The sequence below is a fragment of the Wolffia australiana genome, chromosome 4 (assembly GCF_029677425.1).
Source record: "Wolffia australiana isolate 7733 chromosome 4, ASM2967742v1".
NCBI classification, from domain to species: Eukaryota; Viridiplantae; Streptophyta; class Magnoliopsida; order Alismatales; family Araceae; genus Wolffia; species Wolffia australiana.
Genome location: NC_135838.1, coordinates 2,386,562 through 2,413,823, shown reverse-complemented (window position 1 = coordinate 2,413,823; position 27,262 = coordinate 2,386,562). Strand labels below are relative to the sequence as shown.

Sequence of the window (27,262 nt, the reverse complement as noted above, 5' to 3'; positions counted from 1 at the left end):
ACGGCTAGTTCCAACGGTCATATGACGGCTAGTTTTACTAGCCGTTATTGATAGAATGTGTTGGATAGAGAACCCGATATTGGGCCTGTATTGGCCCGATACAATGTCCCTTTATCCTGGGCTTCCCAAGCAGCCCATCTCTCCAGCCTGTCTTCGACACTCCCCCTCAAGTGCAGGAATGTATGTTCTTTATTCCAAGCTTGGATCTTAAATATTGAGTTTGTTTGATAGATAGCCCCTTGGTGAGGATGTCTGCACACTGTTCATCAGAGCTTACATATTCTGTCTGTAGGTTCCCTTGTTCCAAGTGGTCTTGGATATAGAATCTATCAATGTTTACATGCTTCATTCGATCATAGTCAACTGGATCATGAGCTATACTGATGGCAGACTTATTGTCGCAGCGGATGATAATTGGTCTTACGAAGTTGATTTTCAAGTCTTCTAGAAGATTCTTGATCCATATTGCCTCGTCAATTCCCTTGGACATGGCACGAAATTCAGCTTCAGTGCTTGATTTTGATACGACACTCTGCTTCTTGCTTCTCCAGGTTACTAGATTTCCTCCTAGCATTGTGCAGTACCCAGTAGTCGACCTGTAGTCAAGACGAGAGCCAGCAAAGTCAGAATCAGTGTATACAATAAGGTCAATCTTACCTGTTTTTCGGTGTGCAATGCCCACTCCTGGTGTTCCTTTTAGATACCTGAGAATCCTGTTAGCTGCTTGAAAATGCGAGTTCCTAGGTGAGTGCATAAATTGACTTAACACATTCACAACATAACATATGTCAGGTCGTGTAGGTGACAAGTACAAGAGTTTTCCTATTAGACTCTGATAAGAGTTGATGTCTACTTTAGGTTCATTCTCATTTATAGTTAGTCTATGATTAACTTCGATCGGTGTTTCATTCACATGGCAGTTTATATGTTTTGTTTCATTTAGAAGATCTAGTATGTATTTCTGTTGTGTCATTAGGATACCTTCACTTGACCTTGCAAATTCTATTCCCAGGAAATATTTTAAGGGTCCTAGTTGTTTAACTTGGAAGTTTTTACTCAAATGTTCTTCAAGGATTCGTATTTCTTCTAAATTATTCCCAGTAATTATGATATCTGTTAGTGAGATAGTCAGCCTTATGGGCTAATGGGCCCTATTCTATAAGCCCATTAGCCCTCTTATCATTCTCTCTCTCCTAGGGTATATGTATACCCAGCCATGTACTCTATTGAGTTATGTCATTATCTTCTTCCTTCCTCTCTTGACATGGTATCAGAGCTCCAGAGCTCTTCCATCTAGGGTTTGACATCACCCTCTCGCTGTCTAGCGAACCCGGAGCGTGACCGACGGATCAGCCACAGCGCGAGCTTTAGCCAGCCCGCGGAGCTTCCGGAGAACCAGCCGCAGCCAAAACCCTAGCTGCAGCCGCAGCCGAGTGCCAGCCGCAGCCGCAGCCCTAGCCGGAACCGCAGCCGAGTGCCAGCCGCAGCCGCGCACAGCCGCAGCCGCTCGCCAGCTGCAGCCACGCACAGCCGCAGCCGCAGCCGCGCGCCAGCCACAGCCGCGCACAGCCGCAGCCGCAACCGCGCGCCAGCCGCAGCCGCGCAGCCGCAGCCGCAGCCGCAGACAGCCGCAGCCGCAGCGCAGCCGCAGCCGCAGCCGCAGCGCGCGCAGTCGCAGCCGCAACTGTGCGCCAGCCGCAGCCGCAGCGCGCAGCCGCAGCAGCGCGCCAGTCGCAGCCGCAGCCGCGCACAGCCGCAGCCGCAGCCGAGCGCCAGCCGCAGCCGCGCACAGCCGCAGCCACAGCCACAGCCGCTCGCCAGCTGCAGCGCAAGACAGCCGCAGCTGCGCGCCAGCCACAGCCGCGCACAGCCGCAGCCGCAGCCGCGGGCCAGCTGAAGCCGCGCGCAGCCGCAGCCAGCTGCCTCAGCCGTCGCCGAAGCAGCAGCAGAAGCCGCAGCAGCCGCCGAAGCAGCTGCCGCAGCCGCAGCCAGCAGCCGCAGCCGCCGCCGAAGCAGCAGCCACAGCCAACAGCCGCAGCCGCTGCCGAAGCAGCAGCCGCAGCCACTGCCAGCAACTGCAGCCGCCGCCGCAGCCGCAGCTTGCAGCCGCAGCCGCAGCACGGGCCGCAACCTCAGTCACAACAGCTGTCTCCGTAGAGACCACGGCTCTGATGTCGGAGGAACTTTACTCCACGGGCCAGACGCGTCAACCGGCCGTCCCAGATGATGGCTTCACCGATGCAGACTTTCAACGAGAACCCTTGTCACACAAGGTTACTCATTCTCTGTTGGCGGTTCCCGACACGACGTGTCTCCAGGGCCCGAATTTGTTACAGTGGCGTCACTTTGTCGAGACTACTCTCAAGGCTCGCCAACTGTTCAAGCATTGCACACAAGCCCCGCTTCCATCGACCCATCCACACTATGCGGCGTGGGAAGCCGAGGAACACTTCGTCCTTGGATGGCTCTACACGACCTCCCTGGCACCCTCGTTCCGTGAAAGGTTCCCTCGCTGCTCTATCGTGAAGGGTTTTTGGGACCAGGCCAACAAATTTTGCGGCCACGAAGGGGACAACTGGCGGCTCTTTATGCTCGTTGCCAAAGCCAGCAACTTTCGCCAAGGCGCACTGTCCATCTCGGACTATGCGCTGGAACACAAGAAGCTGTGGGACGAGGTGGACTACTACTTGCCGACGGATGATCCGACGTGCAAGTCATTCCAGAACACTCTTCGCCTACGCCTCTTGGGGTTTCTTTATGGCCTAAACAAGGAGTATGACGACACTCGGCGCCGTGCCCTCCATCGCAAGGAAGGCCTTCCTTCCATTGATGACTTGGTGAAGGAACTCCAAGAAGAGGAGAGTCATTTTCATGTCATTGGCACTTTCTCCTCGGAGGCAGCTCGTGACTCGACTGCCCTCCTCGCCCGGCCTCCCTCGCCCGCTCCTGCTCCCCCCGCGGAGGCGGCCCCCTCCGGGCTGATTTGCTCCTACTGCAGCAAGCCTGGACATCTTCGCAAGTGGTGCAAGAAGCGTCAGTACGACAACCGGAAAAAGGAGGCTACCGAAGGGAAAGCTATGGTTGCCTCCTCCTCTACCTCTTCTACCAGCCCGGCGACTACTGAGCAGCTCCAAGCCGACTTGGCCCGTCTCCGTGACCAAGTGACTACTATGCAGACTCCGACTCAGTCGACGGCACATTTTGGTGGATTTGGTGCGTTCTCTCTCCCTCAGTCTGAACAGTGGTATTGTGGTATGGCTTCTTACTCGCCTCTCGTATCGGATACGAGCTGGGTTCTTGATTCGGGGGCAACCGAACACATGGCCCCGTTCAATGACCGGTTTGTATCCTACGAAAGGCATAGTGGGGACCGTACAGTTCTTACAGCCGGTGGTGGACGGTTGCGTGTTGCTGGAATTGGGGCAGTTTTTGTAGACAGCCTCGGAGTGGTCAGCAATGTTCTTCATGTCCCCGCCCTGCGAGCTATACTTATGTCTCCTCAGCGTTTGGTTGACAGTTTGTCCTGTTCTTTTCACCTCCAGCCTGACGGGATGTTTCTGTCTGACAAGGTGGGTCGGACTACACCGATTAGGCGGGAGAACGGGTTGCTGTTGTTGGACGATGGGGGACGCTCTCGGTGCTTCCTGCTTCACCGCCAACTCCGACCGGCGGATGTGCAGCGTATGGGACGTCTCCAGTTGGCTCACCAACGGCTGGGTCACCCGCCATTTTCAGTTTTACAACGTCTCTTTCCTTCGATGTGTACTGGATTGGACCTTCAGACTATCGTGTGTGATGCCTGTCAACTGGCAAAGCACCGTCGTTCATCTTTCTCTCTGTCCACCTCGCACTCCTCCACTCCATTATTTCGCATCCATAGTGATGTTTGGGGACCCGCCCCGCAGGCTAGCCTAAAGGGCCACCGATACTTTCAGATCTTTGTTGACGAGGCCACCCGCTACACATGGGTCTACTTGTTGACCGCCAAATCTGAGGTTGCTCCGACGGTCCGTCACTTCTGCACCATGGTTCGTACTCAGTTTGGCCGCGGTATTCAGCGCTTCCGCTCCGATAACGCCCGGGACTTCGTCAACACCGAGCTGGCCACGTACTTTGCTGAGCATGGGATTCTCCACGAGTCCTCTTGTGTGGCCACCCCGGAACAGAACGGTATGGCAGAACGTCGGATCGGGTATGTCACGTCGACCGCCCGTACCCTTCTGCTGAACTATTCTGTTCCATGGGCGTATTGGGGTGAGGCGGTCTTAACGAGTACCCATCTCGTAAACCGTCTCCCCTCCCAGCTCCTCGGGTTTGTCAGCCCACTGGATCGTCTCTCCACGGCATTCCCCCATCTCTCACTGCGGACTGGACTCCTCCCTCGCATCTTCGGGTGCACGGCGTACGTCTACGATACGGCTCCCACTCGCACGAAGCTCGATGCTCGAGCTCTCCGGTGCGTCTTCGTCGGGTACGCTTCTCTCCAGAAAGGTTACCGTTGCTACCACCCTCCGTCTCCGAGATTTTTCATCTCGGCAAACATCACCTTTGCCGAGCATGAGTCTTACTTCGGTGATTCTACCTCGCCACGCCTTCCGCTGGTTGAGGCGTCTTCGACTCCTTCCTTGGAACCCTTTCCGTTTGTGGGACCCATTCCTCCACCGTCGCCGTCCCCAGCCACCTTCTCTCCCTTGCCTCCTACCGTCTCACCTCCCGGTGCACCGTATCCTCCCCCTAGTGCACCTCCTAACCCCGGGCAGTCCACCTCTCACCCCGGGGAGCTACCTCCTACTCTTGGTGCACCGTATCCTTCTCCTAGTGCACCACCTTCCCCCAGGGAGCCTCCCCCTACCCCCGGGGAGCTATCTTCTTCTCCCTCCTTTGCTTCCGCTCCTCCGTCGGACGATGCGTCACCCTCGTCTACTGATGATGATGCTCAGTTGGGATGGCCTATCGCCCTTCGGAAAGGGGTTCGTTAGTGCACTCGCACACCTCTCTACCCCTTATCTCACTATCTCTCTTTTGATCGGCTAAGCCCTTCCTACCGGTCCTTTCTTTCTCACATCGAGTCGCATCCCCTCCCTCGTCGCCTATCCGATGCTCTTGCTTCTCCTCATTGGAAAGCGGCGATGGATGAGGAGATGCAGTCCTTGCTCAAGAACCACACTTGGGAAGTCGTCCCACTTCCTCTTGGCAAGAGGGCGGTGGATTGCAAGTGGATTCATGCTAAGAAGCATCATGCTGATGGTACTCTCGAGCGCCTCAAGTCTCGACTTGTGGCTCGGGGGTTTACTCAGTCGTACGGTGTGGACTACTTCGAGACCTTCTCCTGTGGCGAAGATGGAAACAGTCTGTCTCCTCTTGGCGCTTGCGGCTCATTCCGACTGGCCGATACGACAGTTCGATGTGAAGAATACTTTTCTCCACGGTGACTTGACGGAGGAGGTGTACATGCAGCCACCTCCCGGGTATACCCTTGGCCCTCCGGGCACCGTTTGCCGGCTGCGGAAGTCTCTCTATGGACTGAAACAGTCGCCGCGGATGTGGTTCGGTCGGTTCTCTTCGGTCATGAAGACCGAGGGCTACACTCAGAGCAATGGGGATGCCTCCCTATTCTTCCGTCACAGTTCCGCGGGTGTCTCCATCTTGGCCGTGTACGTCGACGACATCCTCATCACGGGGTCCGATTCTGCAGAGGCCGGCTGCCTCAGCTCTGCGTTGGCCAAGGATTTCAAAATCAAGGCCCTCGGGCCTCTTCGCTACTTCCTCGGCCTTGAGGTGGCCTACTCCCCCCGGGGGATCTTTGTGTCACAGCAGAAGTATGCCGTTGACCTACTGGCCTTGACCGGAATGAATGAGTGTGCACCGGTTACTACTCCCATCGACCCTAACGTCAAGTTGGGTAAGGGGGAGGACTCAGCACCGGTGAACGCATATTAGTACCAGCAGGTGGTGGGGAAACTCCTGTACTTGACCCACACCCGCCCCGACATTAGTTTCGCCGTCAACCTCCTCAGTCAGTTCATGCACTCTCCGCGGGAGATCCATCGTCAGGCGGCCAACCAGGTACTTGCGTACCTAAAGGGCTGCCCCGGGAAGGGCTTGTTCTTTCCTCGGAGTATGGAGCGGACCGTGAAGGTGTACATTGATGCGGACTTTGCCGGCTCAGTTGTGGACTGTCGTTCCACCACGGGGTACTGCACTTTTGTCTTCGGCAGTCTTGTCAGTTGGAAGAGCAGCAAGCAGGACAAAGTGTCCCGCTCCAGTGCTGAAGCCGAATACTGGGCACTTGCCGATGGGGCCTCTGAAGGCCAGTGGATATACGGAATTCTCCATGACCTTCGTGTGGAGTATTCCGGCCCGATCCACTTCTACTGCGACAACAAGTCGGCAATCGCCTTGGCAAAGAACCCTGGCCAACAGGGACGGATCAAGCATATGGAACTCCACCGCTACTTCTTCAAGTAGCGCGTGGACGAGGGCATCTTTGACTTGAAATTTGTTCCATCCGCTGATCAAGCTGCTGATGTCCTTACCAAAGGACTATCTCGACCTCTCCTGCAACTGTCCAAGCTCGGCATGGATGACATCCATACTTCGCTTGCGGGGGGGTGTTAGTGAGATAGTCAGCCTTATGGGCTAATGGGCCCTATTCTATAAGCCCATTAGCCCTCTTATCATTCTCTCTCTCCTAGGGTATATGTATACCCAGCCATGTACTCTATTGAGTTATGTCATTATCTTCTTCCTTCCTCTCTTGACAATATTGTCTACATATACTATCAGTATTGTTAGTAGTTTGTTTTCGGAGTGTTTTAGGAACATTGTATGTTCCCCATTACACTGGCGGTATCCTAATTTTTTCATGGTTTGAGTAAATCTCCCAAACCATGCTCTAGGGGATTGCTTTAGTCCATATAGAGCCTTTCGAAGTCTACACACTTTTCCCTTATCTTGATGTTCTTCATATCCTGGTGGAATATCCATATAAATCTCTTCTTTTAAGTCCCCATGTAGAAATGCATTCTTAATGTCGTATTGATTTAGTGGCCAATCTAGGTTTACAGCTAAGGATATTAAAATCCTAATGGTATTAAGTTCAGCAACTGGTGCAAAAGTCTCTTGGTAGTCAATTCCATAAGTCTGAGTGTATCCCCGAGCTACTAATCGTGCTTTGTACCTGTCTATGCTTCCATCTGGATTACATTTTATGGTGTATACCCATTTACATCCCACAGTTCGCTTATCCTTAGGTCGGTTAACAATTTCCCATGTGTTGTTCTGTAGTAGAGCTCTCATCTCTTCATCCATCGCTTCTTTCCAATATGTGCTTTTCAAGGCTTCTTGGGGAGATTTGGGAATAGGTATAGCTTGAACTTGCGTCAGAAACATCTTGTATTGATGTGAAACTTTCTGGTAATTGAGATAGTTTGCCATAGGATATGGTTGTTTTGTACACTTTCTTGTGCCCTTTCTTAGGGCTATTGGCCAGTGCATTGCTTCGTTCTTTTGATCTACTGAATCTTCAACATATGCCTGTTCCCCTTCATTTGATAGTTCTCCCCCTTCCTGTGATAACTCTTGCTCCTCAAGCGACGACCTGCGTTCTTTTTCCTTACCCTTTTGTTTTCTTTGATAATACTTAGGATATGGGGAAATCCGAGATGACTCCCCCTTTTCCCCATTCACATCTGGTGTTTCTGATTCCTGGTCTAGTTCGAGTCCACGCAGGTGACCTTGAGAGTTTACTTCAACCACATTATCTAACATTTTATGCTTGTCTAAACAGTGATCACCTTTATTTTCTGGTGATTGCTGGTCGACATCTGAGTGCTCAATATTAAGTATACGTGATACATCTTGGTGAGACTCATTTCCTTGGGGTTTATAGTAGAACACTTTCTCATCAAATACAGCATCCTTAGTTACCATGTATTTCCTGGTTATGGGGTGATAAAATTTATATCCCTTTTGTGTAACGGAATAACCCAAAAAAACACATTTTAATCCTTTTGTTGACCACTTATTCTGCTTATGTGTATTATTATACACATAGCCAACACAACCAAATATTTTGGGAGGTAACCCAGTTTTAAATCTTACACTTGGGTAATATGACTCAAGTAATTCTAGGGGACTTTTAAGACCAAGGCATATTGAGGGGAGTCGATTGATCAGGTGTGTGGAAGTCATAACAGAAAATCCCCATAAATTAGTGGGAACATTTCCCTGTATCAATAATGTTCTCCCTTTATCCACAATGTCTCCTATTTTTCTTTCTGCTATGCCATTTTGTTGCGGAGTATATGGGCATGAGGTCTCATGTCTAATGCCCTCATTTGTAAAGAAATCCATGAGTTCATGATTCATAAAATCTTTTGCATTGTCGGTTCGTAGTCCTTGTACTGGATCCCCAAACTGTCTCTTAATGAGACTACATAATCCCTTTAGGTTCTTAGTGACTTCATGCTTGTGTTTCATCAAGAAGACCCAACTATACCTACTATAGTCGTCTATACATACCAAGAAATATCGGTGTCCTAGTATACTCTTTACTAGGAATGAATCATTTGGAAATGGACCCCAAACGTCACAATGAATCATTTGGAAAGGTTTTTCCATTCTAGTAATACTTGGAGGGTACGTCCCTCTCTTAAATTTCCCCAAATGACATGCTTCGCAATTCAATTTTTCAACCAAAGCGTCTGTAAACATGTCTGGATACATGTGTTTGAGTAAGTGGTAGGATGGATGACCCATTCTCTGATGTGTCTCCATGATGACTTCGTCAGGTGGTCTCTTTGCTGTGGCCACCCTTGAAGCATCTCCTCGTGGTGGCCTTGAGTTCTGCCAGGGTAGGTAGTAGAGTCCCTGGTGTACTTTAGCTAGTCCAGTCTTCCACCCGAGCTCCGTATTACATAAATAGGCATCAAGATTATCAAACAATATATTATACTCTTTACTTTTTGCAATTTTTTGTACTGAGATGAGACTAACAAATAACTTTGGAACATGTAAAACATTCTTTAATTCTCCAATAGGTTCGATGTTTAAACTGCCCACCCCTATTACAGGTAGTAACGTGCCGTCAGCAGTTTGAACATACTTACCCTGGTGTACCTTTTCATATGTCATGAAGAATTCTTTCTTAGATGACATATGATCGGTTGCAACTGAGTCCAGGATCCATGCATTAGATGGATCCTGGGTAAGTAAAGCAATATTGTTAAATAAATCTTCTTTACCAGAGTTGGCCATTGATGTGGACCCAATGATTGATCCAGAGTTGATGAACGTTTTTAGGCTCTGTAGTTCGTGCATCATTTTCTGGAAATCTTGTGCTGAAGGTAGATCATTACTGCTGTCTCCTTGTGTCATGTGGGCTCGAGCTATATGTGGAGGCTTGTCATGCAGCTTCCAGCACTTGTCCTTCGTATGCCCCTTCTTTTTGCAGTAATTGCAGAAAATGTCTTCTTTGTTTGGCTTCTCTGAATCACCCCTTTGATGATTCTGGCCTTTAGTTGCATATGCAGTACTTTCAATACTCCCTTTACTCGTGTTTAGACGGCTCTCCTCCTGCATTGCCTTAGACACAGCTTCATCAAATGTGGGCTCATCTTCTCGGTTGTAAAGTTGGCTTCTGATGAGCTCGAATTCTGGTCTGAGCCCTTGCAGAAATTGGCACAGAGGATTTGTGGCTTCATGAGCTCGAGCTACTGGATCGATGGAGGGAGGTCGACAGTGGTCTAATTCATTATGAATCTCCCTCAGCTTATTTGAATAAGTGAGGACATCCATATCCCCTTGTCTGAGAGTATAGGCCTGGATAAGCAAATTGATGATCTTACTTTTATCATTCTTCTTGGAATGATTTCGGTGAACGGCCTCCCATAGCGTTTTGGAGGTTTCGTAAGAGGTATATGTGGTAAGTTGCTCAGCCGAAAGTGAATCAAGTAGCCAACCAAACACAAACTCCTCTTCCCTGACAAACTTCTGATAATCTGGGTGTGACTCACTTGGGCAGCTTTCCGTTAGAAGATAGATGAGCTTTCTTGGCTTCAATGCAGCTTGAATCGTCTTGCCCAGAGCAGAAGGTTGCTTCCATTAAAGATATTGCATTTGGCAAGAACAGGAAGATGAGTGAGCCATCGATCTGGAACAACTAGCTGATTTCCAGCAGGAATAGCTAGTCCTGTTGGAGCCTGAGGTTTGGTCGACACTTCTGCCATGATCTCTTAGAAAGACTGGTTCAGGGTCTTCACCACTAGTCTTCCAATAGGATTACTATGAGGAAGAAGACGAACTTGCTTGAAATGCCTCAAGACCAAGAGCTCCACCACCAGTCTTCTCGAGAGATGAATAAGAAGCAAGAAACTTCTCCACAAGATCCTCCCGAAGGATGACCCTAGTCTTCACGAGGTGTTGAGCGTTGCAGGTCACACTAGCTCTGATACCATGTTAAGAATAGAATTGAGAAGGGGGAGAAGAAAAGAAAAGAGTTTTTCAATTAAAAACCATAACCCGAATACATGCGATGTATATCGCTTTTTATACAAGCCGATAACGGCTAGTTCCAACGGTCATATAACGGCTAGTTTTACTAGCCGTTATTGATAGAATGGGTTGTATAGAGAACCCGATATTGGGCCTGTATTGGCCCGATACAATGTCCCTTTATCCTGGGCTTCCCAAGCAGCCCATCTCTCCAGCCTGTCTTCGACATCTTCAGTGCAACTACCTCTTTCATCATCACTGGGCAAGAACATTTCATTTCTGTTTCTTCGATCTCATGGTGGCTACAATAAAAGCCAATTACTTGTACTCTGCAAAACTTAAAAAGAAATAAGAGGTCAGGTTCAAATGACCTCAGTAACTGATAATGTCAAAGTAGGCATGTCCTCAGTTTTAGAGCCCTCCGTTGCTTTTGTGAACCGAGCTCCTTATTTCTTGTTCAAGTGGTGCTGATGATTTATTTTTTCTTAGTCCTCCCTAGTTTGTTTTGGTTCATACGAGGATTTTTATTCGATTAATTTATGTAAACTTCCTTTAAAATAATCTGTTAAACTTCATGCCTGATTTTGAAGCTTATACAATTTGCCTTTTGACACAAGTTCATGCTGTTCTGAAACATTCCACTCCTGTTTTTTTTCAAATGAGGATTTTTTTGAACAAATATATATATTGAGAATTTTTAAAAAATTTATTGAAAAATATTGTTTCCTCCAACTGAACTCGTATAAAATTTTTTCTGAGTGGTAGGCATTAAGAGAGTGGTTTGCGAAGCTACAGAGGACTTGGAGACGAAGAAAACAGGAGCATGTGCCTTGCTGTGGTATGTTATGAGGGGAACCTCATCCAAGCTTCACTCAAAAGCTGGGCAAGTTCTTCGGCTTCTCATGGATAAAACTCTTCTTGATACGCATGGTAATTTTTCTGTAAGCCGTCACATTCATTTTTATGATGATCCTGTTACATTTAGTTCGGAGTGTATGTTATGGAAGTTGCCTAAAAAGACATATTCCAAAATATGCTGTTGAAAACGTTGAAGCACTATACATTACATGTTCTCTTTGAAATTTCGTGCTTATTTTTTCTCTATTAGGAATTTCTGGTTTTATGTTTTGGATCAATGACTCCTATTTTTCCTTTTTTCACTTCTCTCATGTGTCGGAATCTGGAACATTGATTGTGTTCTTAGCTGCCTTGTCACTTCTTGCCAGATTTTTTATAATCTTTCGTTATGAATACCTTTCTCACCTCTCACATTTGTCATTTTTGTTTGTCTTCTCATTTAAGAGATTCCACGTGACTTTAATGAACATATACTTGACCGGTCATTAAACTGGTCAAAATGAATGCGAATTAGTCGGTTGTTTCTGTAAAAACCTATGGGGGGTCGACATCTGCGCTGGAGCTCCTACAATTTTCCTGTAATTCAACACATCATCGTTTACGTATCTATCTTGATCCATATTACAGTCATGAATTTATTTACCAGATCTTTAGATGCTACCGCTGGCTTGGATTTTCCAACCTGAGAATCGTGATGTAAATTGCCTTTTGCAGTATTTTCTGTGAAAATAATCTATAGCCATTTTTCTGCCGAACTTCAAAAATTAAAATATAAACAGTACTATGATTCATAAACTCAGTTGTCACGTATGTAAATTCTTCCAAAATATTAATCATTTTTAGACAGCAGATGCAATTCAACCAAAAGGATATTTGATTCATATAATGTAAAGGTCTGGATGCATGTAATGTCTTTTCTTCATTAAATGAAAAATACCGTAGCTTGTCAATATTATCTCTAGGACCTTCGTAGATAAGCTGGGGAGGCTTTAGTCTGGAATAACGGAGAGCCATAAATTCTTCCGTTTAATTTTTAAAATATTTCTCGATCATGTACTCTTATCAACTCACCATTTTTCCAGTTTATTGATCAATTTCTGACGGTCGGAGCAATCTTACTTCGAACAGATGCTGTTGTTGACGTAGTCAATGGGACACTTCAAAGACTATACGATGCACTTGAGCCCAAAGAGCTATCTTTAGCATGCAGCTGTTTATTAGAAGAGATACGCCGTAGTGATGAAAAAGGCCTTAATGATCATTTAAATCGGTTATTATCTTTACTCATTTATTATGTGAGATTCAGGAAGGGGGTGAAGATATATGGTAAGAGTTAATTATATTTGTTTGCTCATTTAAACGTTTCTAACTTTATGTTTGACCACTATCTATACAGACATTGCATCTGTTTGTGAGCTTGTGACATTTCTTCTGAAGAAGTACATTACTTTTTGCCCCATTCTCGCCTCAGAATTTTCTCTGGACACAGTCGACAAACTGTTGGAGTTAGTTCTTAGTCTACTTGATGTTCGATCCGTTGTTATTGAGTTATCTCCCACCTCTCGGATTGTGCAGGACTGGGGTGAAATCTTCCGTAGCCAAAATCCCAGGTGATTTAAATATTTTGAAGATAGTTTTCATATTTTGGCGTTTTGTTATCTCTGATTTTTTCATGATTTTTCTCTTTGCAGATTGCTGTCATTCATTGGAGAAGTACTCAAAAAGGATTCTTCTGTGATTAACACTTTTAAAGGACCGATTATTAGGTACCGTTCAGTCACCCTTATCTTCATCTGATTTTTCATGAGGTGTCTTCACTGATAATTTAATCGTCATTAATTCGCAGAGTCTTAAATGAGGTGATCGAGACATCTGTTGATGATGTTCTTTATCATTTGCTGATGTTCTTTGAAAGAGGGGGAGATTTGAATGGCTTGTCTGAGAACAGTTTCGGGAACATACAAATTTTTTTTGTGAATAAACTCCAGTACTGGTCAAACATTATTTCAAGAAATTTGCGAGAAAACGAAAATCAGAAGTTGGGTATCAATAAGATTGACGAATCTGATCTATCAACGATATGGGGAATTCTGAAAAGCTGTTCCCATTTTTTCCCCTCCGATAGCATGAAATGGGAAATCAGAAGTTTTCTTGATGCTGTCGTCCAATTCCTCTCAGTTGATCCTGGTAAATAGCCGTCCTATTTTCCTTATGTTATTTGACATATATTTTCTCCATCTATTTCTCTTTTCATTTTTTCCCTACTGGCATACTGGATAAGTACTGGTTTTCTTTTCAAGATCTAAGCTTACCGTCTTTTGCTTTTCTTTTCACACCCTTCTCTCTCGTCAGCTGACTCCTCGATCTTATTTTGGCATATCAGATGATACCGCAGATCGCTCAAGAACAGCCTGGCAGAGCTTGGGGGCTGCTTCTTTATTGTCATATCTAAACATCTTTATAAATTGCAAAGGTGGACATTTAGAAATCCTCCAAGTTTTGCACATGGCGCAGAGAAATAAGTCCTCCCTGCTATTATCTGCTGTGGCCGAGTATCTTGGCACTCAATTTCGGTATATCTTTTTATAACTTTTCCATTTCTTTTTCAGTAATTTCGTATGCACTAACTACTGAGTTTTGATGTTCCAAAGCCTTTAATTGACATCATGTCTGTATCACATCTTTTTGCTTTAGGATTTGAACCATTTTTTCCTTAAATAACTTCATTAGGATTTTAACTTGATTGTTGCACTAGAATCAGCACACTAGTGTACCGGATCCCATTAGAACTCGGACGTAAAGCGTGCTTGGGTGAGAGCAGTATCAGGATGGGTGACCGCCTGGGAAGTCTTTGTTTGGTGACCACAGCATGGGCATGTGATCACAGTTCAAAATTTCAAAAAAAAGATTATTTTCATTGTCATTTATTGTTATTTTTCCTCCCAGAGCAAGATTTTTTAGTTTATTTATTTTATTGATCTTGTCCTGAGTCAATAATAACTTATTTCATTTGATAGGTTAATGACAGAAGAAGAAAATCTTGAATTCAGTCAGGGAAACGTAGACTATGTATCATCTTTAGTCGATAGTTTGGGAGAAAATCTTTCTCAGCCTGACAAATCACTGCGGATCTCAACACTGAGGATTTTATCTTATTTTTTTCCTTCTTCCTATCGTCAATCCGATGAGGAAGCTCGGCTGTCTAAAAAGCAAAAGGTCGATGCGTCTGAGCCAGCCATCATTAAATGCCAAAATGAAAGCGTATGTATTCTATCTTTTCTTGATTTCTGCCGGTGTAAATTTCTTATCGGTCTATTGACTTGAAAAATTTCAACTTAGGTCATCTCTCTGCTTCTATCTGTTGAAGAAACACCACTCTCTGTTGCGACAAGCAGAGCCATAATGGTTCTGATTTCTAAAATTCAGATGAACATTACCACTGGGAAGGTTTATGATAATCATGTTCCTCTTCTGATGAACGGACTTATTGGAATTTTTCACAACAGATTTGAATATCTATGGGGGCCCGCTATCGAATGCATCTCTGTTCTTATAAATAAACACAAAGATCTGTGTTGGAGCTGGTTCGTTCAATACTTGGAGAAAGTGCAGTCTCAAATTCTCTCTAAAAGTGAATCGGAGGTTGCAAGTGTAGATCATCTGAAGCCAGATGGTATGTGGATTGCACTTCTCAAATTTAATGAAACTCACTTGGGTTTGAATTGTGAATGATGTTTATGATGAGCTTATTTTGGACGTCTGATCTCCATTTTGTTATTGTCTCTGTCCTTTTCTCTATCTTTTTTTACTTGTGGTACTTGGTCTTTCTATCTCGGTTAATGACTGAAGGAATAAGAGAAATATGTTCAATCCACGAGAAGCGCCCAGACGAAGCTTTTTGTTGTTGATGCGACTGAAACGGAAGACAGTCATTGCGGCGGACATCATATAGAGAGCCGAGAAGAATAATTTAGAAACAAAAAAAATCAAATGTGTCGATACTTGGGCAGAAACCCTCATTTATACACTATAGTCTTGAATCCAATATCCATTTGGTGGATCCGAGATTCATAAGTTAAAACAGTCAAATGCTGGTGGAATATAAACATATATACATAAGGTTCAAGGTAAGACACAAAAAAATTAAATAACCTGCATATCTGTCACAAATATTTATGGTGCCTTTACATACTCTCTTTGGAAGTATTTTCTCCTGGTTTTACAAAAAATAGGTGCGAGTGATGCCAGTACTGAAATTTTCAGCTTATACTCAGTTTATCTTTTCTCAACAAAAACTCCATATGAGATTCGTAATCCATTTTTAATTTGGTAGTTTCAGGTCTATTGAATTGCTTCAACCTATCATTAACAACACATTCTGATAGCACACCATGGGAGACCATCTTAACGCTTTTGATACGCACACTCCAGAAAGTTCCAGTGGTTGCAGAAGCTCGGTCTCGACACATAATTCCGTTGTTTTTCAAATTTTTAGGCACCGAGCTTGATGGCAATTCAAGGTTCAGTCTTCCTATTCCATCTTACGGTACATACTTTTGAAAGTTTCTTATTTGATGTTCATATTCTTTCTTTACCTAATAACAGCGCTGGACATCCATTTGCTCTTGAGAGCTACGTCAGTAAAGGATGGAAACCAATCCTCAGGGAATGGCTTGATCTGCTCCGTATGATGAATAATTCTCGGTCCCTTTATCGCAGTCAAGATCTTAAAGATGTCCTACTGAACAGGTTCCATTGATTCTGTGTTTGACCTAAAAAATCTTTAAAAAGCGTTTTCCAGATTTATTTACCGTAATTTTGAGGTTTTATTCTTCCAGGCTTCTTGATGATCCTATTCCAGACACGCAGGGAAAAGTACTGGATTGTCTTTTAAACTGGAAAGACGATTTCTTGCTCCCTTATTCTGACCATTTAAAGAACCTTGTCACTGTGAAAAAACTTAGAGAGGAATTGACAACTTGGTCTCTTGCGAAAGAATCTTCGCAGATTGAAGATTCTCACAGAGATTTATTAATACCTATTATCATTCGAATTTTGGTCGCCAAAGTCAGAAAGTTAAAAACATTGGCATCTCGCAAGGTAAATATTGGTATTCAGGCTATCTATCTTCCAGTATGATTTTGCAGTACGAATTTATTTTTTTGGTTTGTTGTTTTTTCAGCACGCCAGTGTAAATATTCGACGAGCCATCCTTTGTTTCTTGGCGCAGCTTGAAGTCAACGAGCTTCCCCCCTTTTTTTCTCTCTTGCTCAAGCCATTATTCACAACTGTCGATGGAAGTAACGGTCATTTCTTTGACCAATTCTTTGCGCTTCCATTGACCTTTCTACACACTGATTTTCTCTCCACTGTAGTCTCAAGCCTCTCCTCTAAGAAGAAGTTCAGTTTTTTGCATGTGCTTGAGGATGTTCTGAGATGCTTTGATGAGTCTCGCATCAAACCCTTTCTTGATTTGCTCTTGGCCATTCTTATCAAGATATTAGAATGGTGTACAGTCAAAAGCGTTGCTACCATGGATGTTGAATTGTCAGATATTGACGATTCCGCCGGAGGCCTGAAGGTTAGATCTTGCATCTCTTGATTAAATAAAAGAAATATTTCAGCTTAGATTTGGTGTTAATTAAATGATTCTGATTGTGCCTTTCAGTGTTATTTTTCAGAACATTCTTTTACCCCTTTTGTTCTCTCATCTTTTGGTGTGTCCTTATAGTAGAAACCCTGGGCGAGGATTACTATAGTATTGATGTCCGTTGAATGTTCATGATATTTCGTTATGCTATGTACGGATTGGTGATTGGATCGTATCCAATTGATTATGAAATGATCAAATTATTCGATCTATCCATCAATCCAGTTGGTCATCTGATCGAAAGACTTAACTGATGGCATGGGCCAGCCGGATGCTGATCATGTTTAATGTCTTAATCTGATCTAAAGGGCCATTCAAGGATGGATCAGTTTGTTCTGTTGGGTCGACTTATTACTTGAGTTCAATCAGGAACTACAACGTAGGTGATGGCTCCTTGATTCATTATATCAAATAGGCTTAATCAGCACTGACCATCAATCCACTAGTTTCATTTGTGGACGTGGTCCAACATGGATCGGCCTGATTGAGTACTGGACTGGATTGTTCGGATAGTTGTTCTGCACAATCATTTGATTTTTTTGATCAAATCTCCTATACTGTAAATTGTCACTTCAGGAAATTACTTACTGTATCTTTAGGTCCATAATATTAACTTTAGCTCATGAGCCCACCCTAGTAATGTCTTTAACGGAAATCTATTTTTTCTGCAGAGAAAAAGAACAGAAGAATTGAAGGGGAATGAGAGAACGAGTTCAGAAGCTAAGGATCTACGATCTCTCTGCCTAAAAATTTTCTGTTACACCCTGAATAAGTATCCGAGTCATCAAATTAGCTCGCAAATGTGGGATTTGTTTTTTTCCTCTGTGAAGCCTTTGATCGACCGATTTACGCAAGATATTTCGGGGAGTGAACACCCCGGTCCTCTGCTTTTATGCTTTGTAGCAATGAGCAAGAACTCTCAATGTGTATCTCTTCTAGATGACTTTCTCCCAAAGATACTTTCGGTTCTATCGCTTAAGACAGCATCTGAGTCTGTGACTTCATCTTTATTTAGATTTATTGAGAATCTTCTCGATTTGGATAGTGAATCGGACGGTGAAGATGGCCCTGTGAAAAGACTTCTTGAGCCCCACCTGAAAGATCTATTCGCTGGAGTATGTCAATTCTTTCAGCGTCGACGAGGGCAGAGGTACTTGCTCTGGTGATGCAGTTTGTTAAATTTTCTCCTATTCTTCTGTATTATTTTAAAATTTTATTACCCTTGAAATTTCAGAACTGAAGATTGAAAAAGAACGCTGTTTAGAAGTGGGTTACCCAAGATTCATTAAGTTGGTCCAATTAGGACTTACGAATAGAAAATAACTTGTCACGAATGCAATAATACTAATTAAAAACCTATTTCACAGAAAATTCAAGATATTCCTAATTTAATTTTCATTTGAAAACCATGCGTTGACAGAAAAACAAATCAACCGGCAATGGAAGAAATCAGGGTGTTCAAATTGTTGGGCAAATATGTGACCGAGACATCAACTGCCGGGGAATTCATCGATATAGTTCTCCCTTTTTTCGGGAAGAAAGATCTGACATGCGGTAAGCTGTTGACTTTGAATCCTTATGTTTAATCCTTTTTAAAAGTGTTGACGGTGTTTAAATTCTTTTTTCATGTGTTAGATGAATGCATGGAAGGATTGCTCGTCATTCAGGGGATATTGCCCATGATAAGACCTGAGGCTTCAAAAAAAGTCTTAAACGTGATCAGTACAGTCCTTGTTTCTGCTAGACTTGATATCAGGCTCGTAATCTGCAAGATCCTTGATGGTCTAAGCGTGGCTGATCATTCGTTGGAATTTCTGGTACTTTTTTTTAATTAAGCATTTTTTTTGAACGTTCAAAGGTTTGTATCTTTGGAAGAAAACAGCAGACTAACCCCTGAAACTTGTAATTCTAAACCCAAAGCCGTATACCCTTAACCCTCAACCCTCATTCATAAACCCTCAATTCATAAACCTTCAATTCAAAACCATAAAAACATTAACCCTAACCTTAAAATTTAAGTCCTAAGTCCTAATCCATGACCCTAAATTCAAAACACACGCTCTCTCGCTTTATTTTCTGATATCTTTTTCGTACTTATGGTATTTTGGTGTATTTCAGGCGAAGCTTCTCCATGATTTCAATGCAATTTCATCTTCGCAACTGGATGAAATTGATTATGACAAGAGGATCTGTGCCTATGAAACTGTAACAGTGGAATTGTTCTCTTCATTGGGCTATGATCGTGCGTTGATTATCCTTTCCCAGTGTTTCAATGACATAGCTTCTGATTTGATTCTCAGGCAGGCAGCTTCAAAGGCGCTTCTGACCTTCATAGATTTTTCTTCCTTGTATTTAAGCCATGATTGTGCATCGTCAGAAGATAAGCAGAGTGAAAGCGTTGAGGGCTTCGTTTGGACGCAGAATCATATTCAGAAAATTATTTCAAAATTTTTTCTGCACAAAATGAGTGAAACGATGACCAGGGAGATATGTAGTCAAAAATTTCTGAATAGCGAGGTTGATACATCTATTCATAAGGTGCGACAAATTGAAGATTTCTTCATAATTTGCCAACAAATATATGCATTTTCACTTACGTTTCTGTATTTTTCAGGAATGGATTATCCTACTTCGGGAAATGGTCTGGAAGCTTTCGGGAGTGCCATCACTCCATTCAATGCGACCATTGTGCAGTGAAGACCCAGAAGTTGACTTCTTCCATAATATTTTTCATTTGCAGGTAATTTTTTATTCTTATTTCATTGTGACTTCTAGATGTATGGTCGTTGTCATTATGGCTGACGTCGTCATTCTGCTGACAGACACACAGGAGGGTGAAGGCCTTATCATGTTTCAGAAATGCAGTCAACATTGGAAAATTTTCTGAGGTCTGAGCTATTTAGCGTGCTTATGTATCTTAATAAAGATTTGTTCCAGTATTTTTTCTGATAAAACATTTGATGTGTTAGGAATGAACAAAAAACTTTAATTGAGAAATGAAATAATAAACTTTTCAGTTAGCTAATTTCTATTATCATATTATGAAAGCAGATATTTCTGCTGCTGATTCTTACTATTGAACTTCTTCCCTTTTGAAAAACGATTATACTATTCATTTATCACTGGCGAAAAGACGTACTCCAGATTGGAGGCCATATGTTAATGGTTTTCAGTCAAAGTAATCTGTTATTGATGTGTCTGTGGGCTTACCTATATCAAATTATTTGATATTTGACAGGAAATGATGGAGAAATTATTCATTCCTCTGTTCCTCACTATGATGTTTGAAATCAAGGGTGGCAAAGGGGAACACATGAAAAATGCATTTATAGAAACCCTAGCTTCCATTTCTGGCAAAATGCAGTGGAAACCCTATTCTTCTCTGCTTATGAAAATCACTTCTTTTATTCATAAAACAAGGCCGGACAAGCAGAAGACTCTCTTTCGCCTTCTGATCTCTGTCTTGGATACTTTCCATTTCTGTGACGACAATGTTCAACGAAGCCTTCAGCACAAGATTCTTCCTCAGATTCAGAAATTCCTTGATTCAGATTCCGAAAAAATCAACGCCCCAATGAGCCTAGCAGCCCTAAAGATTCTGAAATTGCTTCCTGAAGAAGTCTTAGAATCACAGCTCCAAAGCATCGTTCGACGCATATGTAACTTCCTCAAGAACAGGTTGGAGAGCATTAGAGATGAGGCAAGGTCAGTCTTGGCGGCAAGCCTTAATGTGCTGGGAATCGGGTTCTTGCCTTACATAGTCAAAGTACTGCAGTCAACCTTGAAAAGAGGCTTCGAGATGCAGGTTTTGGGGTATACTGTTAATTTTATTTTGTCCCAGGTTCCTCTGCAATACACTGTGGGAGCTCTTGACACGTGCACGGATGAGATTATCTCTATAGCAGAGAATGATATTCTTGGGAGAGTTTCCGAGGAGGAGACTGCCAAAACAGCATCAAGAATGAAGGAAGCTCGTAAGAAAAAGTCATTTGAGACGATCAAACTTCTTTCCCAGAACATTACATTCAAAACTCATGCATTGAAGCTGCTTTCACCCGTCAAAAAACATCTTCAGAATCACCTAACCATGAAAATAAAGTCCAAACTTCAGATGATGCTGAACTGTATTGCTTCCGGCATTGAAGCCAACCCATCAGTTGATGAGAAGGAACTGTTTGTTTTTATTTATGGGCTTCTGGAAGATTCTCATGAAGAGAGTGTTCACCATCGGAATTCTCATCTTATTACCTTCTTTGCCCTTGGATTGCTCCACAACCGCTTGAAAAACATGAAGCTGAACAAAAAGAATGAAGAGCTATTATCGATGTTGGACCCTTTCATTAAGTTATTAGTTATCTGCCTGAGCTCCAATTTCGAAGATGTTCTCTCTGCTAGCTTCAAATGTCTGATTCCGTTCACCAGGCTGCCTTTGCCCTCTCTCAAATTACATGCCGACAAGATCAAGACCCTTTTGCTTGATATTGCTCAGAGATCTTGCAATGTTTCTAGTCAACTTACACAATCGTGCCTAAAGCTGCTGACTGCGCTATTGCGAAGCACTACTGTTTCCCTTTCTGACGATGAACTTAGAACATTGCTTCAGTTTCCTATTTTTATCGATATTCAGAGCAAACCCTCTCACGTTGGGCTATCACTCTTCAAGAGTATTGTTGCAAGAAAGTTAGTTGTTCCTGAAGTATATGATCTCGTGGTGCATATCTCAGAGTTGATGGTTACTAGTCAGGAGGAGGCGATTCGAAAGAAGTGCAGTGAGATTCTGCTACAGTTCTTGGTAGATTATCGTATTTCGAGCAAACGTCTGCAGCAGCATCTGGACTTCTTACTGGCGAATTTGAGGTGATCTGTCTAACTTTCTATTAAAGATTTCATTTTCACTCCGTTTTTTTGGATTTTAAATCTTTTAAATCTGCGCACCTTTGGCAGCTATGAGCATCCATCTGGGAGAGAAGCGGTTCTTGAGATGCTCCATGTTATTCTGGTCAAGTTACCTCCAGCCATTGTGGAAAGCCAAGCCCAGTCATGGTTTCTTCATTTGGTTGTTTCTTTGGCTAATGATGATGATAAAAATGTTCAAGCTATGGTTGCTGCTGTGATAAAGCTTCTGCTTGGTCGTATTAGCCAGAAGGCGCTTCATCCGATTTTAGAGTACAGTCTCTCATGGTACAATGGAGAGAAAAAACATTTGTGGAGTGCTGCAGCTCAGGTACTCCATGTTAGGGGTATTTTGGTCATTTTCCACTGGTGCATGTTTTCCCATTAAATAGGGCGGTCCTCTCTTTAAGATGGAAGCCATGAAGAATCAATGAAGTTATTTTCCTTATCTTTTACTCAATCTTTGATTAGAACTTAAAATCTGTGTTTTTTTCTTCAAAAATATAACCTGTGTATTGAAGGTGAACAGTTTAAATGCTGTTTTTTGCGAGTCAATGGTACTCCTTTGTTTCTTTGATTCGAACCTGGCCACTGTGGCTATTACCCTCGGTGTATGTTTTTTCTTTAATAAGGCAAGCCTTTGCTTTGAGAGGGAAGCCATGTAGAATCAATGAAGTTGTTTCTCTTATCTTTACTTAATGTTTGATTAGAACTCGTATTGGCTGTGTTCACATTGGTATGAATTAGAAGGGAGTGAAAGGGGGGTTTCTAGCCATCATCTGTATTAATCGATCACTGTTGTCTGGTGATCGTCCCTATTTTTTCTAAATACATTGGCGGGAATGACATAGAGTTTAAATTTTCCCTTATTAAGGTCCTTAAAGCTGTTACCTGAATTGTTTCATGACTTAATGGCAGTCCATTGTTTCTTTGGTGTAAACCCCGACGTCTGTAAAGGGTATTTTAGTCATTTCCCCTGGTGCAGGTTTTCCCTTTCAATAGGGTAACGCTCCCTTTAAGAGGGTAGTGATGAAGAATCAATGAAGTTGTCATTTACCTTGCCTTTCACTCGGTGTTTAATTTGAACTCGTGATATGGGCAGTTTTAGTTGTCCTTATTTAGGTTTTAAAGCAATTTTCTATTTTTTCTCACATAAGGCTGTTATTACATCGTATTCAAATGTTCTTCAATATTTGCAGATCCTTGGATTATTGGTCGACGTTCTCAAGAGTGGCTTCATGAAATATTATAGTTGCATATTGTCAGTTGCGAAATTCATTATAGATTCTGCGATTGATGAAGTTACTAACAAGCTTGGAGGATGGAGTTCTGATTTGGTGCCATTGTGGAAAGAGGTTTACCACACTCTTCTTATGCTGGAAAAGATGCTTGTTCAGTACCCTGATCTGTACATTGACCAAAATTTTGAGGTAAATTCCTTTTTTTTTACTCATCTAACAGGATTTTCACTATCTGACATTAAGAATGTAAACAAAATATCGGATGCAGATAGAAGATGTTGAAAAAAATTACACTGAATCAACCATTAAAAATGTTAAAAGAAAGAACAATTAAAGAGCAAGTAGGAGAAATACATTCTTTTTGTGAAACATGGATAAAATATTGATAAATTTGAAAAAAAAATACAATCCTTATGTTTTTTATTTTCAATTCATTTGATAAAATATTGATGGAGTTTATTATCTTCCATTTTACTTCTTACATCTCTAATTTATCTCTCTGCGGGCTGTTGGCTACTCATCCTTTAAAGATTTCACCTGCTGAACGAATTCTTTAGATACTTCTTTAAAAATCAGCACCTTTACTCTTCTGTCGTCAAAATCTCTTGGTTTATGTCAAAATTAGTGTTTGCAGACGATGACAAATATTGTCATTGTCATCCTGCTTTAGACAAATAAAAATAATGATCTTGTCATCATCCCTCCTCATCTGATCAAGGTTATCAAAGGGACGATGACAAGAGGTGCTAATAAGATAAAATCCTCAGAGTCATCCCCGCGAATACAAGATGATTAGAATTGCAATTTGATAGGAACCCACTGATGTAGAGTTTAGAATCCAAAAGGGGTTCACAAGAACTTAAAAGGGAATCCAACAATCTTGCAGTGTCGCAACCGATTGTAACTCGATGGTATGAGATTTGGGAATAGAAGAAGTGGAGTCAAACAGAGAGTGGAAAAGGGAGAAAGGGGGAAAGGGGAAAACAGGGACAGATAGCTTGGAACAAGCCGGATCGGCGAATGCTCCTCTGGTTGGGAGAATCTCCAGCCAGTCTCCTCGCTCTGGCGATGCTTTTTCCTCTCCTTCCTTGGTCTTCTCTAGGTCTTCTTTTATTGGCGCTTAAGTTCCCGCCAATGTGTTACTTCACTGGGTGGCTCGTGCGACCCCCCTTCTGTAACACTTTCTTTGATAGGTTTTCGTGAAGTCCTTATCACAATTTTATAATCATCTGTCTTCATCTGATCAAGGCTAAGGGGCAATGATGATAAACAATGACGAGACAAAGTCCTCGTCATCATATTCATGCTGGTGAGGACGATTGATAGGGAAGTTGACTTGTCATTTCCTCTTCTCGTACTCAGTTACAACGACAAACACAAACGAAAATACAGTTATCTTTCTTTCATAGTTGAATGTTTTCATCTATCTTCGTGAATTTAATTGGTTTTCTCAATCTTGCGGTAAGACCTGAGGAGATTTGAGTTTTCTTTTGACTATCTGACCTATTTTTTCTTTTCTGGCCTCCATCTTTTCAGGAGATTTGGGAACGCACTTGCAAGTTGTTGTTGCACCCACACGTTTGGGTGAGAAACGCTTCAAACCGCCTCTTAGCCTTATACTTTTCAGAGGTTCCCAGATTGAGACAGAAGTCAGGGCATACCGTCTTCCTGAACCCGGGCAGGCTCTTCTTTCTTTCTGTCTCATTCTGCACTCAGCTGAAGTCGAAGTCCTTTGATTTTGATACCTCAGCTCCCAACGTTCTTGCCCAGAATCTTCTATTCGCTGTTTTCGGCATTCATTCTCATGCCAAAGAGCTAAGTTCCACTCCTGTTCATGTCTTCTGGACCAACCTCTCCCCTCATGAGCAGAGACTTTATCTTGATGCTTTTGATCTTCTACGGTCAAGGAAGGGAAGAAACTCTTTCCTTATTAACACATCAGTCGAAGCCAATGTGCCGAGACGGCCGGAGGGGAAAATCCCTAATCTTCGGTCGCTTCTTGTTTTTCCCTTGCTGGGCAAATTGGGGAAGATCGCGTTGACAGGGGATGACGCCCAGGTGAGATGGTGGTTGATTTCTTTGTTTGTTGCAAGGGATTAAATAATAAGGATTAACGTCGATTTGCTTACGAATTTTGCAGGCGAGGATAGTGTTTGATTGCTTTAGGAAGATCTCTATGCAGATTGGCCACAATGACTGCGCTGATTATGCGTTTCATTTGTTATCGCCGCTTTATAGAATATCCGAAGGATTTGCTGGGAGAGAGGTTTCAGGTTTGTGCATTGCTTTGTCCTTTGATGACTCATGTTTCTCGTTGACTAAGAATTTGGAAAATTCTTTCTTTTTTCGATCTTCTGGATTCAAGATCTATATTGAAGTTCTTTTATGCTGGATTTGCTGGTTTTATATGCAATTTAGTTTTTTTAGAACTATTTCCAGGGTTTGATATCGAAAGAAACTGTTAATTTGTTGGTACCATCTTTTGTTCCCAACTTTTATTTGGGGGGTATAATTTAACGTTACGATCATATATGTTGTATTTTACAATTCTCTTTTCAAAATGCTGAGTCCTGTGAAAAACTAAAATAATTAAAAAACTATTTGTACAAAAAAATCTTTAAAATTAAATTGCTTACGGATTTTTAACAAATAGAAGGTCCCAATCGCAAGGGAGTTTTCTGCGTGCGAGAATTATTTAAAATTTTGAACCACATAAAACAACAATGATCGTGATTCGTTTGGGCAAATTACCTGGTTTTATCGGTCACCTACAGGGAAAATGTTTCATGTGTAAATTTTTATTCCAGAGATGGTAGGGCATGAATGACTTATCCCTGCATTCTTATTCAAGAAATTTAGTTTTATTTGAATCTTTATTTCTACCTATTTTGACAGTCACATAGTTAAAAAAACATTGTTCATTCATCTTTATCCATTAATCTAGTTGCTTCCTTGGAGCGGTATTAAAGAATTTCACTTTTCTTGGAATAAGTAATACATTTACATTTTTATCCATAAATAAACATTTATTCACCTTCCATGGATTGTAATGAAAGTAACACTTCGTGGTAACTGTATCCTTTTGATTTTCACAGTCATGAATTAAAATACATTGTTCATGGAACGGTATTAAAATAAATTTACTTTTCTTGCTAGTAAAGAAATTTACATTTCAATCCATCAAATAAAATTATTTTATCTTCCTTAAATTGTTAGTAAAGAATCTTTTTCTTTGAATAAATGCTACTATCTGTCTTTGACAATCATATACTGGAAATACACTGTTCATAATTTTTTAACCATTGACAGATTTCTCCTTATCTAAAATCAACCCTTTTGATCGATGGCATTGTAAATTCTCTTTTTGTTTCTCATCATTCAGATGAAATTAAAGATCTGGCGAACGAAGTTCTTGTCAAGATTCGTGGGGTTCTTGGGGCAGAACAGTTTGTGAGGGCCTACAATGAGGTGAGGAAGGTCATGAAAGAGAAGAGGGACAAGAGAAAGAAGGCCGAGAAGGTCTTGGCCGTTATCAACCCGATGCGCCATGCTCAGAGGAAGCTGAGACTTGCGGCGAAACACCGAGCCCACAAGAAGAAGAAGGTTGCTGCCATGAAGATGAAGAAATGGGGAAGATAAAGCTTTCCCACAACTGCGAATTTTGGTCTTAAAAGTTGTATGTACATAATTCTGCGGTCTTCTCTTATTTATAGCCTTAATCTGTTCTACCCCAATTGGTGAGTGTATGCTGCTATATATGTTTTTACTAATTACTAATTTTTTTCTGGTTGCAATTTTGGTTGAATCAGAGTTTTCAACGAATTACTGTAAAAGTGTATGTATATTATGAGTGAACCTCACAGCCCTAATGGGCCCATATATCATTATGTCTATCTCTATCTTCTCTATCTCCCCCATCTCCTCCATCTCCATCACCATCAACATCACCATCATGATTGCCATTACCATCACCATCGCGATTGCCATCGCCATTGCCATAGCTGATAATAACATAAATTCTATGCTTAATTCATGTAATTAGCACAATTTTATCCATATAAAGAGTTAAAATAGGGTTGTTACCATATATTTACATGTTAATTAATATTCCAAGTGAATTCTGATT

The 27,262-nt window shown here is 42.5% G+C and overlaps 1 protein-coding gene across 2 annotated transcripts in view; it reads left to right on the top strand.

Annotated features, from left to right (window-relative positions):
* The window catches only part of LOC144702772 (ARM repeat superfamily protein), a 42,178-nt gene extending 15,248 nt beyond the window's left edge, over positions 1-26,930 (top strand). The window contains exons 9-32 of one of the 2 annotated variants that reach the window (XM_078574810.1): positions 11,260-11,424; positions 12,481-12,678; positions 12,749-12,962; positions 13,044-13,118; positions 13,199-13,539; positions 13,736-13,925; positions 14,370-14,613; positions 14,692-15,025; positions 15,692-15,872; positions 15,958-16,101; positions 16,191-16,452; positions 16,535-16,933; positions 17,674-18,152; positions 18,423-18,556; positions 18,638-18,819; positions 19,121-19,540; positions 19,617-19,742; positions 19,825-19,890; positions 20,241-21,859; positions 21,947-22,226; positions 23,095-23,325; positions 24,673-25,194; positions 25,277-25,409; positions 26,519-26,930. In XM_078574810.1, coding sequence (XP_078430936.1) covers positions 11,260-11,424; positions 12,481-12,678; positions 12,749-12,962; positions 13,044-13,118; positions 13,199-13,539; positions 13,736-13,925; positions 14,370-14,613; positions 14,692-15,025; positions 15,692-15,872; positions 15,958-16,101; positions 16,191-16,452; positions 16,535-16,933; positions 17,674-18,152; positions 18,423-18,556; positions 18,638-18,819; positions 19,121-19,540; positions 19,617-19,742; positions 19,825-19,890; positions 20,241-21,859; positions 21,947-22,226; positions 23,095-23,325; positions 24,673-25,194; positions 25,277-25,409; positions 26,519-26,775 — 7,196 coding nt within the window. In that variant the 3' untranslated portion in view covers positions 26,776-26,930. Of the gene's footprint in view, positions 1-11,259; positions 11,425-12,480; positions 12,679-12,748; positions 12,963-13,043; positions 13,119-13,198; positions 13,540-13,735; positions 13,926-14,369; positions 14,614-14,691; positions 15,026-15,685; positions 15,873-15,957; positions 16,102-16,190; positions 16,453-16,534; positions 16,934-17,673; positions 18,153-18,422; positions 18,557-18,637; positions 18,820-19,120; positions 19,541-19,616; positions 19,743-19,824; positions 19,891-20,240; positions 21,860-21,946; positions 22,227-23,094; positions 23,326-24,672; positions 25,195-25,276; positions 25,410-26,518 lie in introns of both variants that reach the window. The other variant, XM_078574809.1, reaches the window with a different exon arrangement.
* Positions 26,931-27,262: the final 332 nt, after the last annotated feature.